At 35.8% G+C, this 11,835-nt stretch overlaps 2 protein-coding genes across 2 annotated transcripts; both read right to left on the bottom strand.

The window, feature by feature from the left end:
* Positions 1-3,699: 3,699 nt before the first annotated feature.
* Positions 3,700-7,774, bottom strand: LOC140765237 (gamma-interferon-responsive lysosomal thiol protein-like). Its single transcript, XM_073104213.1, has 6 exons — positions 7,634-7,774; positions 7,180-7,557; positions 5,791-5,856; positions 4,911-5,051; positions 4,236-4,328; positions 3,700-4,069 (listed from the first exon to the last, which is right to left on the bottom strand). The coding sequence occupies exons 2-6, from the start codon at positions 7,429-7,431 to the stop codon at positions 3,923-3,925; spliced, it is 699 nt and encodes a 232-aa protein (XP_072960314.1). The 5' UTR covers positions 7,432-7,557; positions 7,634-7,774; the 3' UTR covers positions 3,700-3,922.
* A 63-nt stretch (positions 7,775-7,837) lies between these two features.
* On the bottom strand, positions 7,838-11,765 carry LOC140765238 (mitochondrial import inner membrane translocase subunit TIM22-4). The gene is made up of 4 exons (XM_073104214.1): positions 11,441-11,765; positions 10,032-10,222; positions 9,871-9,943; positions 7,838-8,238 (listed from the first exon to the last, which is right to left on the bottom strand). The coding sequence occupies exons 1-4, from the start codon at positions 11,589-11,591 to the stop codon at positions 8,153-8,155; spliced, it is 501 nt and encodes a 166-aa protein (XP_072960315.1). The 5' UTR covers positions 11,592-11,765; the 3' UTR covers positions 7,838-8,152.
* Between the last annotated feature and the right edge of the window lie 70 nt (positions 11,766-11,835).

Here is an 11,835-nt window from a genome sequence, read left to right as displayed (position 1 = left end):
TTTAATATTTCAATCGGATGGAACTAACAAGGTTCTTTAATAAATTTGAGGTCGGTTAATCTAAGAACTATTTTGTTCTAAAGTATAGGTTCAAATATAAATTGTTGACCAATGTCATCCTTATATATCAAACTAAATTTCTACCTTCCAACAGACACACAAAAGTAAAATCTAGTTCTAACCAGGGGGTTTATAGATTCAAAACCTCCTTTTTCTCTTCGAAAAGAGAGAAGGTGGGGGGAGGTTAAAAAACAAAAGTTAATCCTTGGTGTTGTACGTACAACCAACTTTAATTAATTAATCAATCTATCTTAAGAAATTTCGTCCCGGTTCCTTCCCCTCTCCCCCCTCCCCAAATTTGCTTTCTTTATAAGACTTACTTTGCGCCGACAAAGGGAGATTAGAGAGTGGGGCCGTCGGCGCACAATAGCGATGGGCAAAAATGTCCTTTTACCCTCTGGGTTACAGAATCCGCCGCACGTGCAGACCCACCTCCTCTGACTCGGCCGCGTTTGTACACAAATTCAAATTTAAGTTTATTTTGAACTACTATGACAAAATAATGTATAGTTTTTTTAAATTGAAATTTAAAATTTTTAAATTTCCCGTAGGGTAATGTCTAATTTGACACTTCGTAGTAAAGTTAGGAGATAAGCTCCAAAAATCCAAGTCTCTGTCTACTTTTTTTTTTTTCTTTCTTTCTCTCTTTGTCCAACATCGACTTATCATGCCAACTTTGTTATCAATCACCAAATGCGATAAAACCAACTTGGCCAGATGAGCCAATAGCAAGGGTTTGACGTGCGAGTTTATATGCAGCAAAGACATCATGTAGCTCATGGATGCCTCATGCTTTGATTTCATCAACCTCATTCTGATGTTAATAAATAGTCATTGATCATTAAATTAGACCTAACATGAGCTTCCAGTCAAGTTCTCAGTATATATATATATATATATATATTTATATATTTTTTTATTATTATATTTAATTATACAAACCGTCGGGTTTTTTTTTTTTTAACAAAAAGTCCATAGACACATATTCGTCAGGCTCAAAGTAACAGTTACAACTTGATATACAGATATAAAGGAAAAGTAGGATAAAAATCTTAAAGTAAGCTATGCTCTTAGCTGAAAGGCTGGCTGACTAACATAAGACACATAGTGTCAGCTTGTAACAATACAAATACTCATGCAAATAGAATTTTCGGAGGAGATAGGGCATCGACTCTAGAACAAGCCTCCCTCTTGGCTATTAGATGTCGCCCTGCAAATAAGATTAGTTGCAAGAGATTTATTTTCAGAGCACTTCTCAGTAGACCCAACATGTATAGAGACCGACCAACTTGACAACACCGGCCAAACAAGCCATCAATTCATTCTCAGGCATTAACAATCGGTCGAATTTAAAGACACTCATTAGTGTCAAAAATTATAGAGAAATGTATAAATTTTTCAATCCATCTGATAAAATTTTAGATAATAATATATGATAAAAATATACAAATGAGATGATTAAGTATGTATAAATTTATCATAGCTATTAGATTAAAATAATTAGTACTGCAAACTATATATTACAAAAAAAAAAAAGAAAAAAAGAAAAGAAAAAAGATGAGCATTAATTAATTAATAAATTAATTAATTTTCCTAAGTGCAACAGAAGACCTGGTACAAGGAGATGGTGAAGTCTGAACCCTAAAAAGTCCATTTGGACTAGTTGCAGGTGGATCCTTTAAAAAGGAGGTCAGCATCTTCTTGTCCAAATCATCCAGCAAAATTATGAGTGAGACTTTTTTGTTTCAAAAGACTAATTGTAGGATTACTTAAAATAAGCCACCTCATTAGCCTCTAAACCAAGACAACACAACCACTTGGACTATTTAAAACTTCTCGACTACGGTCTCTACTCTCTTGGCCCCATCTCTATTTCTCTACTCCTTATAATCCCACCATGGGTTAAAATAAGAACGAATTTACTTGCTTTCCGACCGTTGGAATCCCATCATGTAATGTTTTCATTATAGGTGCGCTTTATCATTAATTTTTTACTAGTTTAAGCTAATCACACACCAAATTAGATAATAATTGGGCCATCTCTTTTGATAAACTGAGTGATAATAAAAACTTAATCATACAACGTAACGTTCTAGTGAAAATTTGATCAGATATTAATTCCCCAACTATTGAGCTAGGTTAAGCTTCTAGGTTAAATTCGAGTCGAATATATACTAAGACGATAATTAGGAAATATTATATTAGAGTAAATTGTCATTAGGGAATTCAGAACAAAGGAAGAGGGGAATCTCTAGATGCCACCATTGAAGAGGGAAAAGAGAAGTAGCCAAGAGAAAGACAAATAATCTACTAAAATAATGCAAGAAGGATTTCAAGATGTTGATGCAGATTGAGTGATGATGATGATGATTAAGCATGCTAAGCATCTGCTGTCACTCCAAATAAAACTATTGTATTCTTGTCTTTTCAACTGATGTGGGTTCTCCTGTAGTGATTTGCTTCTTTGCAATATAATATATCTTAATTTTTTTTTAAAAACATATATAATATATCGACATAATATTAATGTAAAAAAGAGACACCAATGAGTATTCTGCACTCTGATGTCAATTAGTTAAAACAAAAGAGTTCTTTATTTAATTATGTTTCAACTACTCACGAGTTAAGCTTTCAGAAGGATTTGCCCATCATTTTAGTGTTAGTGCTTGTCTTAGGTTTGCATTTTAATCTTGAGGGCATTTGTTAGTAAAAAGTTCTCTGTGGGAATTCCCTAATCTAGAGATGACAAGAGAACACGAGATGATGTGCCGACCTCTTTAATTGTTCATTGTCTAAAAATAATTGGATTTAATTAATACCATAGTTTAAAATGCATGATTGTTTGTGTATATATATATATTCTAATACTTGATGTTTGTTGATGGCTATCAAATATGATTATATGAAGGAGAAATGGCGTCATCATCATCGTTAATTAAACTCTGTAGCTTGTCATATGTGCTATATCTCGCATGCGTAGACCTAATTAAGTATTTAAACAACTATTATAAGGGCTTTAATGTATGTTAACTTTTAGTCTACAAAACTGTGAGCTGCTAATCTTTATAATAGAAAGGTAAGAAGTATGATGAGCATGGGTGAGTATGGGGAGGCATTTACCTCTCACCTCTCTCTCTCTCTACATTAAAAAAAATGGGAACATTGCTATTGGTATTATCTTGACTTTAATTTGCACCCAATGAGTATGTCCTGTACTATCCGAACAAAGAGAATGGGAAAAAGTGACAGTATAATAAAGGAAGATCTAAATCTTAAAGCATGGTTAGCATAACACTTTGTCGGATGAGAATCCAAAGTAACTTTTAACCTCTTGAAGAGAGTTTGGAAGGAAATTTAACTCCACCGACATGCAGTTAAATTTGCAAGCATCTCTTATTAAGGTGTGCCAAGTTAAAGGTAGTGTGTAATGCTTAAGGAATCATTATGCATGATGCCTTGTCGGAAGAGAATCTTTTTAGAGTCAAACCACCTCTTCGGATAGTCGGATTAGTAGGTAAACAGAGAGAGTATCATGGATCAGTAGGTAAACCTAAGATTATCAGACATATCTTAGGACTTAGGAGTACCTAAAATCCAAAGGTATCAAACAAAATGGGTAGAACATAGAACCAAATTAAATAATTTCTAAAGCTAAAAAGCCTATTTTTATTAACATGTACATCACCATATTTTCATTGAGGACAACAACTAATGTTGGTTTTTCTATAAGCAAGTACAAGTAGCCATTTAATCCAAAAGGCGTGGCGTTTAGAATAAATGGCTTCATCTAGATGATGGAGAGGAGGATAAAAAGGAAAAGTATAATGCTGGTATAGGATCTAAAACAACATATCTGCCTTCATTAAATTGAACTGATCATCTTGTTGTCGTAGCAGACATTTCGATTCACTTTCCTCTCCTGATTCATCTTAAGGACCAGTCCATCACAGGCCTTTGGGAGATCGCCTTTATAAGCTTTGCAGATATAAGCTTCAAAATCTTGGTAATCCTGGAATAGCCGGAGTTACCAGAATACAGAAATTCATAATAGCATGAAGAAATGTTTGACTTGAGAAGAATTATACTAGTGAAATCAGCAAAAAGATGATCTCAGGAAGAAGAATAAATATGAAGAAATTCAATAATTTGACATTGAGACAGGCTGTAGTACTTACATCATAGAGTGGCTGCCCATCAACCACCACCCATGGCACGTATCTGTGTGGAGGTTGAAGAGAATCTGTCTGTGCTGCATACTGCAGTTCAAGCTGCATAAAAACCAAAGACCAAAATTGAAGCAGAATGTCAATCAGTTAATAAATGAATTGTTACAGAGTAGAAAACAAACACTGTCAAGAATAATTTAGACTATTCAAATAACTTGAAAATTGATGATCTGAAGCATGCCAAGGTTTTTGATTGTAGTATTTGCAAAGGAAGAAAGATGAAAAATGGAGAGCAAAATTCTATGATAAAGAGAGCATGCTTTGCTGGATTAAACTGTGCAGGATGCTAGTACTTCGAGACAAAATAGTCATGCATATGTGAAATAACTGCAAAGCCAGGCTGGCATTTACATGAGTGAATGAGGTATCACATAAAACCATCCTATTACACAAGGTAACAGAATTAAAATTGTCCATGTCCACTGATCCATCACCCTCAAGAAACATAGAATGGTATCTTGACGAATTAGAGATTTCGATTAGAAGACAAACTTCATTCACTCCTCAATTATACTACAAAACCAGATTTAATTTTCATTAGTGAAGAAACTAACTGGATGGACTTAAACATGCAACTACTCTTCCTATCTACACATGAAATACGAGTACAATATAGAAATAAACCTTTTTCCCATATCCATTACTATAGCAATCCATCACATTCTGCGAGTCCAATCCGACTTTTGAGAAGCAAGACTCCCATTCAAGGTGTTTGTGCTCCGCAACCAATTTCTCAACACAATATATGAAACTGAAATGCACACTCTGCAATAAGGTTTACACAAGTTAGTATAAGTTTTTTAGGACTACCATATATAAAAGTAATTCGGACGACAGTCATGACTACATACAAAGGGAAGAAAAGATACATCTGGTGTAACCTGCATGATGAGTATGATATTCCTTTCATGAAATAACTATATAATACATTTTATAAAACATATTCATAAGCACGACATCTTCCGTGCATTTTGAGGATATATTGGCTGCTAAAAATGCAAGCATCCTAGATGGAAATGCATACCATTTACTCTGCATAGGTAAGCTTCTATAGAAGAGTCATAGGCAAGAAATCTTGATACTGCTCAAGAAGTTTTCATGCCAATAGGCTCTCTTCATTTGTAAAAAAAAAAAAAGCAAGGACCAAACTTATTCAGATCCACTCTTATATATGTAATGTCAATGTCACATAAAAGAACAACAGTTATTTTTCTCAAAAGGCTTAGTCCCAAGAATTTGGAGTTGGCTACTCGGCTATATCAATTCTTTTCCTCCATTCATCTCAATTCAGTTCAAGGATCTTGTTATGTTATGTGTCTTGTGCATTTTCTGACTGCTTTCTCCCTCTCAATAAACGATAGTATCAAATATTTATGTAATTCTTCTTGTATTCAGACATGGCATAAAATACCAAGAACTCATGCAAGTTTTTGATACATTACACAGATTAATATGCATACATGTCCAAGTCTAAACAACCAGAAAATTAAGAAAGATGTGTTACCAAATCTGGCCATTCGCTGATTGCACAAGCTTCAACCGTATTCAAAAGACATTCATCTGGACCATGCTGTCAAGAATAAGATGAATCAGATCTGGTAAAAAAATACCTTCACTAAAAGAAGTCAGAGGAAATAGGAAATAAGATAATTTAAAAATTAAAAATAAAATAAAAAGATATAAGTTGAGTACGTTTTGCAGTAGACACTTTCAGATAAAGAACTGTTCAGTGTACCACAATAACCTTCAAGGATAATTCCCTAGGATTTGTCATTTTGAATAGCATATAATAAGTACAACGTAAACGAAATTGCCTAATAATTAGAGGAAATCTCAGAGCCTCTGAAGACAACTATAGTGAGATTGCCAGCTGAATAATGAACAACACTAGAGGCCATATTAAGACCATCCAGAAATTATTAGGCAAGTCAGTATTCTCTTGTGTTCGTAACTTTTACCTTAAAGAGTCTTTTGCGTGAAAATCAAGCAAGTCATATAACTCCACACAATATTTCAGCTGCATAAGTATTATTAGGATTTAATACTATGGCTGACATATAAAAGAATTGGCCAACTAGGAAGAAAGGCCATAATCCATTTGTGAGATGTGCCCAAATAGTAGAATGGCTCCACATGCCAAAGTAACAAGTCTAGTGTAACGTTAAGTATGCTGGTTCCTTGAATTCATGGCCCTTAGTTGATGTACCTAGAGATACTAAGGAGTTTCCTTTCTTGATATTCAATACTGTTCTCTTTTATGTCATTCTCAGGTACTCAAGTCTTCACGTTTCCGTCATTCACAGGTGCTCAACTGTCCAATTGTTTATTCAGTGGCAGATATCACTCATGCCCATGTAGCCTTACTGATTTCTCACCGTCTCAATGATTCACTTACAATTCTTAGTGATACCATTTAGTTTACAGCAGATTTGTCATAAAATTCTCATTTTATGAGCACCACATAAGAAGTTCCATTTCTGTTCTTCCTAGTTATTTGTCAATATTGTGGGCTTGTGGAAACCTGCATGTTAGGCCAAAATGCAAATCCCACAGTCCGTGTCTGATACAAAATAGAGTAGACTGCTTAATTACGTGATGGTTCCTTTCTATGTTCCCCTCCATTCTGTAGTATGTAATTTGTGCTTCAGTAAACTATATTCGCACTAAATTTGAATTCAAGCGTACATTTTAAGGGCCTCGAATAAGGAATTCGCAGAGTAGACCACAAAAGTTCCGCAAAAACATGTAGTTTTGTCATCACTAAATTCTCCAACAATACGACAGTAAACAATAAAATGATGTTATGTTTTCTTTTTACGATAGTATCTAAAGCAAAGTAGCAAACCAATTCACGAAGTGATCTAGGAGGAGGAGGGAGAGGAGGTCAACGGACCTGACACGAGATGGTACCATTGGATCGGATCTTAGCGTTGCCGTAGGGGATGAGATCGAGATCAACGATCGAGATCAACCCGTTCTCAAAGATCTTCGGGAGGTAGTTTACCATGAAATTGGAGCAGTAAGGACACAGCGTCTCGTAGTAGAGAGCAAGCGATACCTTCGGGGCCAAAGCGGAGGAAGGAGACGCGAAGAACAGAGGTGAAAAAAGGAAGACGATGAGGAGGAGAAGTCGACGAGAAGCCATTGGAGCAGGAGAAGCGATTTGGGAGATTGGGGCTTCTGGAGGTGGATTTGGGGTTTTTCTTTTATGCCATGCGAGCAGCGGATTGGAGCTTAGAGGAGTCAAAGGAGACGCGAATGCCAGCGATTTCTGGACGAAAATAAGTTGGAGGTCAGTGGCGAAGGACAGGTGTCAACTGCCGAGAACGAAAGAGTTCGATCCTGACCGTTAAATTGGGTGGGACATGATAAATTGGAGAAATTTATCAGATCAGGGCCGTTGAAGTTGCACTTCTTTGCAATTTGGCCCTCACTCTTCTATTGCAATTCTTTTTAGGTCACTCAAATGCTCTTCTTGTGCACTATACTCTGTAAACATCTCTGCTACTCCTAAGGCAGCAAACAGGAATTTTCTGAAAGAATAAGAAAGAGAAGCAAAAATCCTGAACAAATATATAGCGGAATTCGATCATTTTAATTGGTTATTCCAAAAAAATGATTTGGTTCACATAGACCTGTGAACATAATATACGGAGATGGAAACAAAAACTTATCATGAGTTACAATGTTTTTAAACATCTCAATGCAAGGAGCTAAACCCATAAAATTGTTGTCCATTGCTTGTTGTCCGCACCAGTGTATCGTTTCGAGAATGAAAGAGGCAGAGAATCCCTCGTGATGAATATATAAAACTGAAGTGTTAAAAGTTCTCCGAACTGAAAGCATGGAGCCTTATTATGTGGTCATCAATTATGGCGATCGAGGAACTTTTCGATCACGACTGAGAATGCAGCAAAACCTGCACATCCAGCACATGCCGCTTTTGGGCCACCTACAAAGAAGATGCAAGTATTCATCATATAAATCTACAGATCATGACATCAATTATTAATTCAGATATAATAATTACTTGTCGTGACATTAAACTGTTACAATCGGCATATGATTAACAGTTAACAATTACAGTAAACCTTATGAGGGGATGATGGCTCATAGTTCATTAGTATCAAGCATCACTAAAGGAACTTCCAATGAGAAATATGTCGTCCAGGAAGTGCAAGTTTATTAGCTAGTCAACCAAACCATAAGAGGCGTATCAAAATTTGTAAAAGTACAAATATTATACAGGGAAGCGTGGGCTTGACGAACATTTGCGACAAAGGGAAGAAGAAATGTCTTGGAACTTCTAAAAATGATAATATGAAAATGAAATCCAATCTGATGTAAAGAAATATTGATTTGGAGTATTTGAATAAAGTAAAAACCTTCCAAAATGCTTATTTGCATACTTAACCTTCCACAACTGAGTCAAATAAGCACTTTGCCATGCACAGTTGCAGGTAAGTCCATAGAAAACCTCTTGATTCACAGAAAATCTAAGGGGGAAACAAGATTGCCGCCTCAAATTAGTTTTGGGAAAGAATATAACTTGCCAAGCCAAGCATGTGGCCCCACATTACAAGGAGGAAACTGATTGCGATGTCCGGTGGTTAACTGGAGTTCAACTATTTCTTGACTGAGGATATACAGATGCACAGACGGCTCGAATCATTTGGTAAAATCAATTTGACTTTTAACTTCAACACTTGTATAGATAGGCGTAAATCTAGGAAGAAGAAGTCCATGTATCTCCATAAGAATTAATATATGCAAGTCCATGTTATGCTTAATGATAGAATCAACAAAAGGAACATCCACCATAGTAAATGAGCAGCTCATTGAAAATCTTCATAGTTTTCTGGAAGGAAACTAATCACATTTACAATGTCCTTCTAGTAATACATAGTCCATTATGTCGTAGCAATCAATGTTGCCCCCATTAAAATATAATTACCAGATAGTTTTGTTTTTATAATTTCTCATCACTCAAAGGTCATAACATAAAATTATAAAGCAATCAATGTTGCTCCAGTTAAAAAATAAAAACCAGATAGTTTGTTTTCATCATTTCTCATCACTTAAAAGCTAAAAGTATATAACATAAACTATCTGAAATAGGACACTCTGGGATGAGGTCTTGGTAAATCAAGTGGGAAAATTGGAAGATTCTCCAGAGCATAAAAAAATCCCATTAGAATATTCTTGTGATTCAATATCCTTTACATTTTCTTTTATGTTGTACATACATATATTCTCTCTCATGACCTACTAGCCCACAAGATGTACTATTTCCATGTCTTGGAAGTAAGAGGTGGAACATATTACCTGATAAGTAATAATACATAGTGCGCTACGTTATACATTATATTGCAGTTATATGGGTAAAATCTACACGTGCAACTTTATAGCCACAAAAAAGTGAAACTAGCATGACCGCACATATGAAGTGTCACAAGCCATTCCAGATATTATCTTTGTATGGTAAAACATGCTTATAATAAAAAAAATTGTAGAACTTTTCCCAGCAAATGTTCTTGCATTCTGAGATATAGTTATAGGAAAGATAAAAATCATCAAAGATTACCTTTTGCAGATAGAGTCCCTCCTGTGACACAACCAGCGACTACCGTATTTGTTGTATCATGTTTTGCTCGAGCCTATAAGAAAAGCATCCGATATAAATTATAACTACTTCACTTTAGAGAAAGGATGCTACAGGACATACAAATTAGCTCCTTCATTTACCTGCTCCACAACACATTCAGCAGCTGAGAAAATGAGGCCCATAACTGCAAATGTCTTTGCTGAGCCAAAACTTCTCCTGCCCATCTGCTTTGCTGTATATATGAATTGTTGCCTTGCGGTCATTTCCTCCTGCATAAGTGGATTATCCAATGCCCCAAGGAACAGTCCCATGAATAAACCAAGACCACCTCCTATTGAAATTTTAAACATAAGGACATAAGCGTACAGCTGAACACAGTAAAAACTGCAAAAATTATAATAGTGAAGAGAAAAAAGAAAAAGAAGAAGCAAGTGGCAAAGAGATATAGACTATCAGAAATTGAACGAACAGAAGTAGTTTCTTGTTATGACATTAGAAATGGACTACCAACACTAGCTCTAAGAAATATTGAGCAAAGTCAAGCAGAATAAAGCGAGAACAGGCCTTAGAGAACATAGTACAAATTAATTATTTGGTTGCCATCTTTGCTAATCTGCTAGGTATGGAGCTTCATATCTGCATATAAAAGTTCTAGTGAAAAATTGGAACTGGTACTGAAAAATTATGCCCCCTCCTTTTCTCAGATGAACAATTTCTCTTGATGATACTCCTCGAAAGAAATAGGTAATCAAGAAATTATCAGTATTCACAAATTAACAAGTCGACGGAAAATATTATTGGATACAAAACAATGATAGTACATGCTGTCGGAAGCAGTGGTAGAGTGTGTGTGTGCTTGCGTCTCTGTTTCTTTTGTGGATAGCACTAAGCTTAATTTTACATGAATACTAAAGAACTCAGCAATCTTATACATTCTGAGCAGCTTCTTTTGTCTTTAATCTATTCACACAGGTCAATCCACGATTCCGTTCCAAATTCAAATTCATTGTTACAATTACTTCCAAAGTGCCCAATTAGCCACTGACCTTGATATGCAAGCTCTTTTTCTACCAAAACATGAGCTTGATGACAAATGATAACAGAAAAACTCTCATTAGAAATTGTTTTACGAAAAAATGGCTTAGATGGTCCAATAATCAAGAAAAGCAAATCCAAGTCATCCAAACTTCATAAATATACAATTTGAAACTTCTCATGAATTAGCTCATCAGATATACTTCCCAAATTTTGACAAAATAATGACAGATAGAAGAATGATACAATCTCATAGAGTATGTTATATTTGCACCACTGCTAAGGACCCACAATTACTATTGCTACAAGGTATAAAAAACTATCTCCTCGAAACTAAGTCCCTTTGTACTAATCAAGCAAGTTTACATCACACAAATAGTTTTTAGTTAATAATCAATGTTATGGTACTAATATTCATAGTAAAACCAGCAAAAAGAAAATCCCAAGAGCAGCTAAGTGTGGGAACAAAACCCAGATCAAGAATCTCACGAGATCTTTAAGAACAGAACAGTACCCATGATTCCACTAACAGCACTGCGAACAAAACAGTTGTTCCAAATATCCTGGCCTCTGATCTCCTCCACTGTGGGCAGCCTCAAAGGTTCCACCTCTGGCCTCTCGGCTACCTTTGGGGCCTCTTGGGCTTCGGAATCGGAAGTCGCCATGGATATTAATTTAGGCGCTTAACACTGCTATGGGGGGCTTAAGAAATCTAGGGTAGAAGCAGAAGAAACTAGAAGAGAGCAGTCGGATCGGTGCGTGAAGGAAAAGGAAGAGCAGCCGTGGCGGGGTGGGCGAAAAGTTGCCGCCGTTTTGAGATGCAGGTCTTTCGAGTACTAATTCTCTAATTCGCGTCTCCCACAGAGGAGGGGGTTTGGCCGTTTGAGGCAATAGATTCAAGTAATAGAT

Source organism: Typha angustifolia, chromosome 8 (genome assembly GCF_048772165.1).
Source record: "Typha angustifolia cultivar Huaian chromosome 8, ASM4877216v1, whole genome shotgun sequence".
NCBI classification, from domain to species: Eukaryota; Viridiplantae; Streptophyta; class Magnoliopsida; order Poales; family Typhaceae; genus Typha; species Typha angustifolia.
This window is presented reverse-complemented; position numbering and strand designations above follow the sequence as displayed.

What these genes read in the sequence shown, in the direction of transcription:
- LOC140765238 (XM_073104214.1), bottom strand. Translation starts at nt 11,591, where the DNA reads ATGGCGACTTCCGATTCCGAAGCCCAAGAGGCCCCAAAGGTAGCCGAG. An exon ending in CTGAATGTGTTGTGGAGCAG is followed by an intron (nt 9,944 to 10,031) that starts GTAAATGAAGGA and finishes CTTTTCTTATAG; the next exon opens with GCTCGAGCAAAACATGATAC. An exon ending in AGGGACTCTATCTGCAAAAG is followed by an intron (nt 8,239 to 9,870) that starts GTAATCTTTGAT and finishes TCTTCTTTGTAG; the next exon opens with GTGGCCCAAAAGCGGCATGT.
- LOC140765237 (XM_073104213.1), bottom strand. Translation starts at nt 7,431, where the DNA reads ATGGCTTCTCGTCGACTTCTCCTCCTCATCGTCTTCCTTTTTTCACCT. An exon ending in ATGGTACCATCTCGTGTCAG is followed by an intron (nt 5,857 to 7,179) that starts GTCCGTTGACCT and finishes TATTCTTGACAG; the next exon opens with CATGGTCCAGATGAATGTCT. An exon ending in GTAATGGATATGGGAAAAAG is followed by an intron (nt 4,329 to 4,910) that starts GTTTATTTCTAT and finishes GTTTTTATGCAG; the next exon opens with CTTGAACTGCAGTATGCAGC.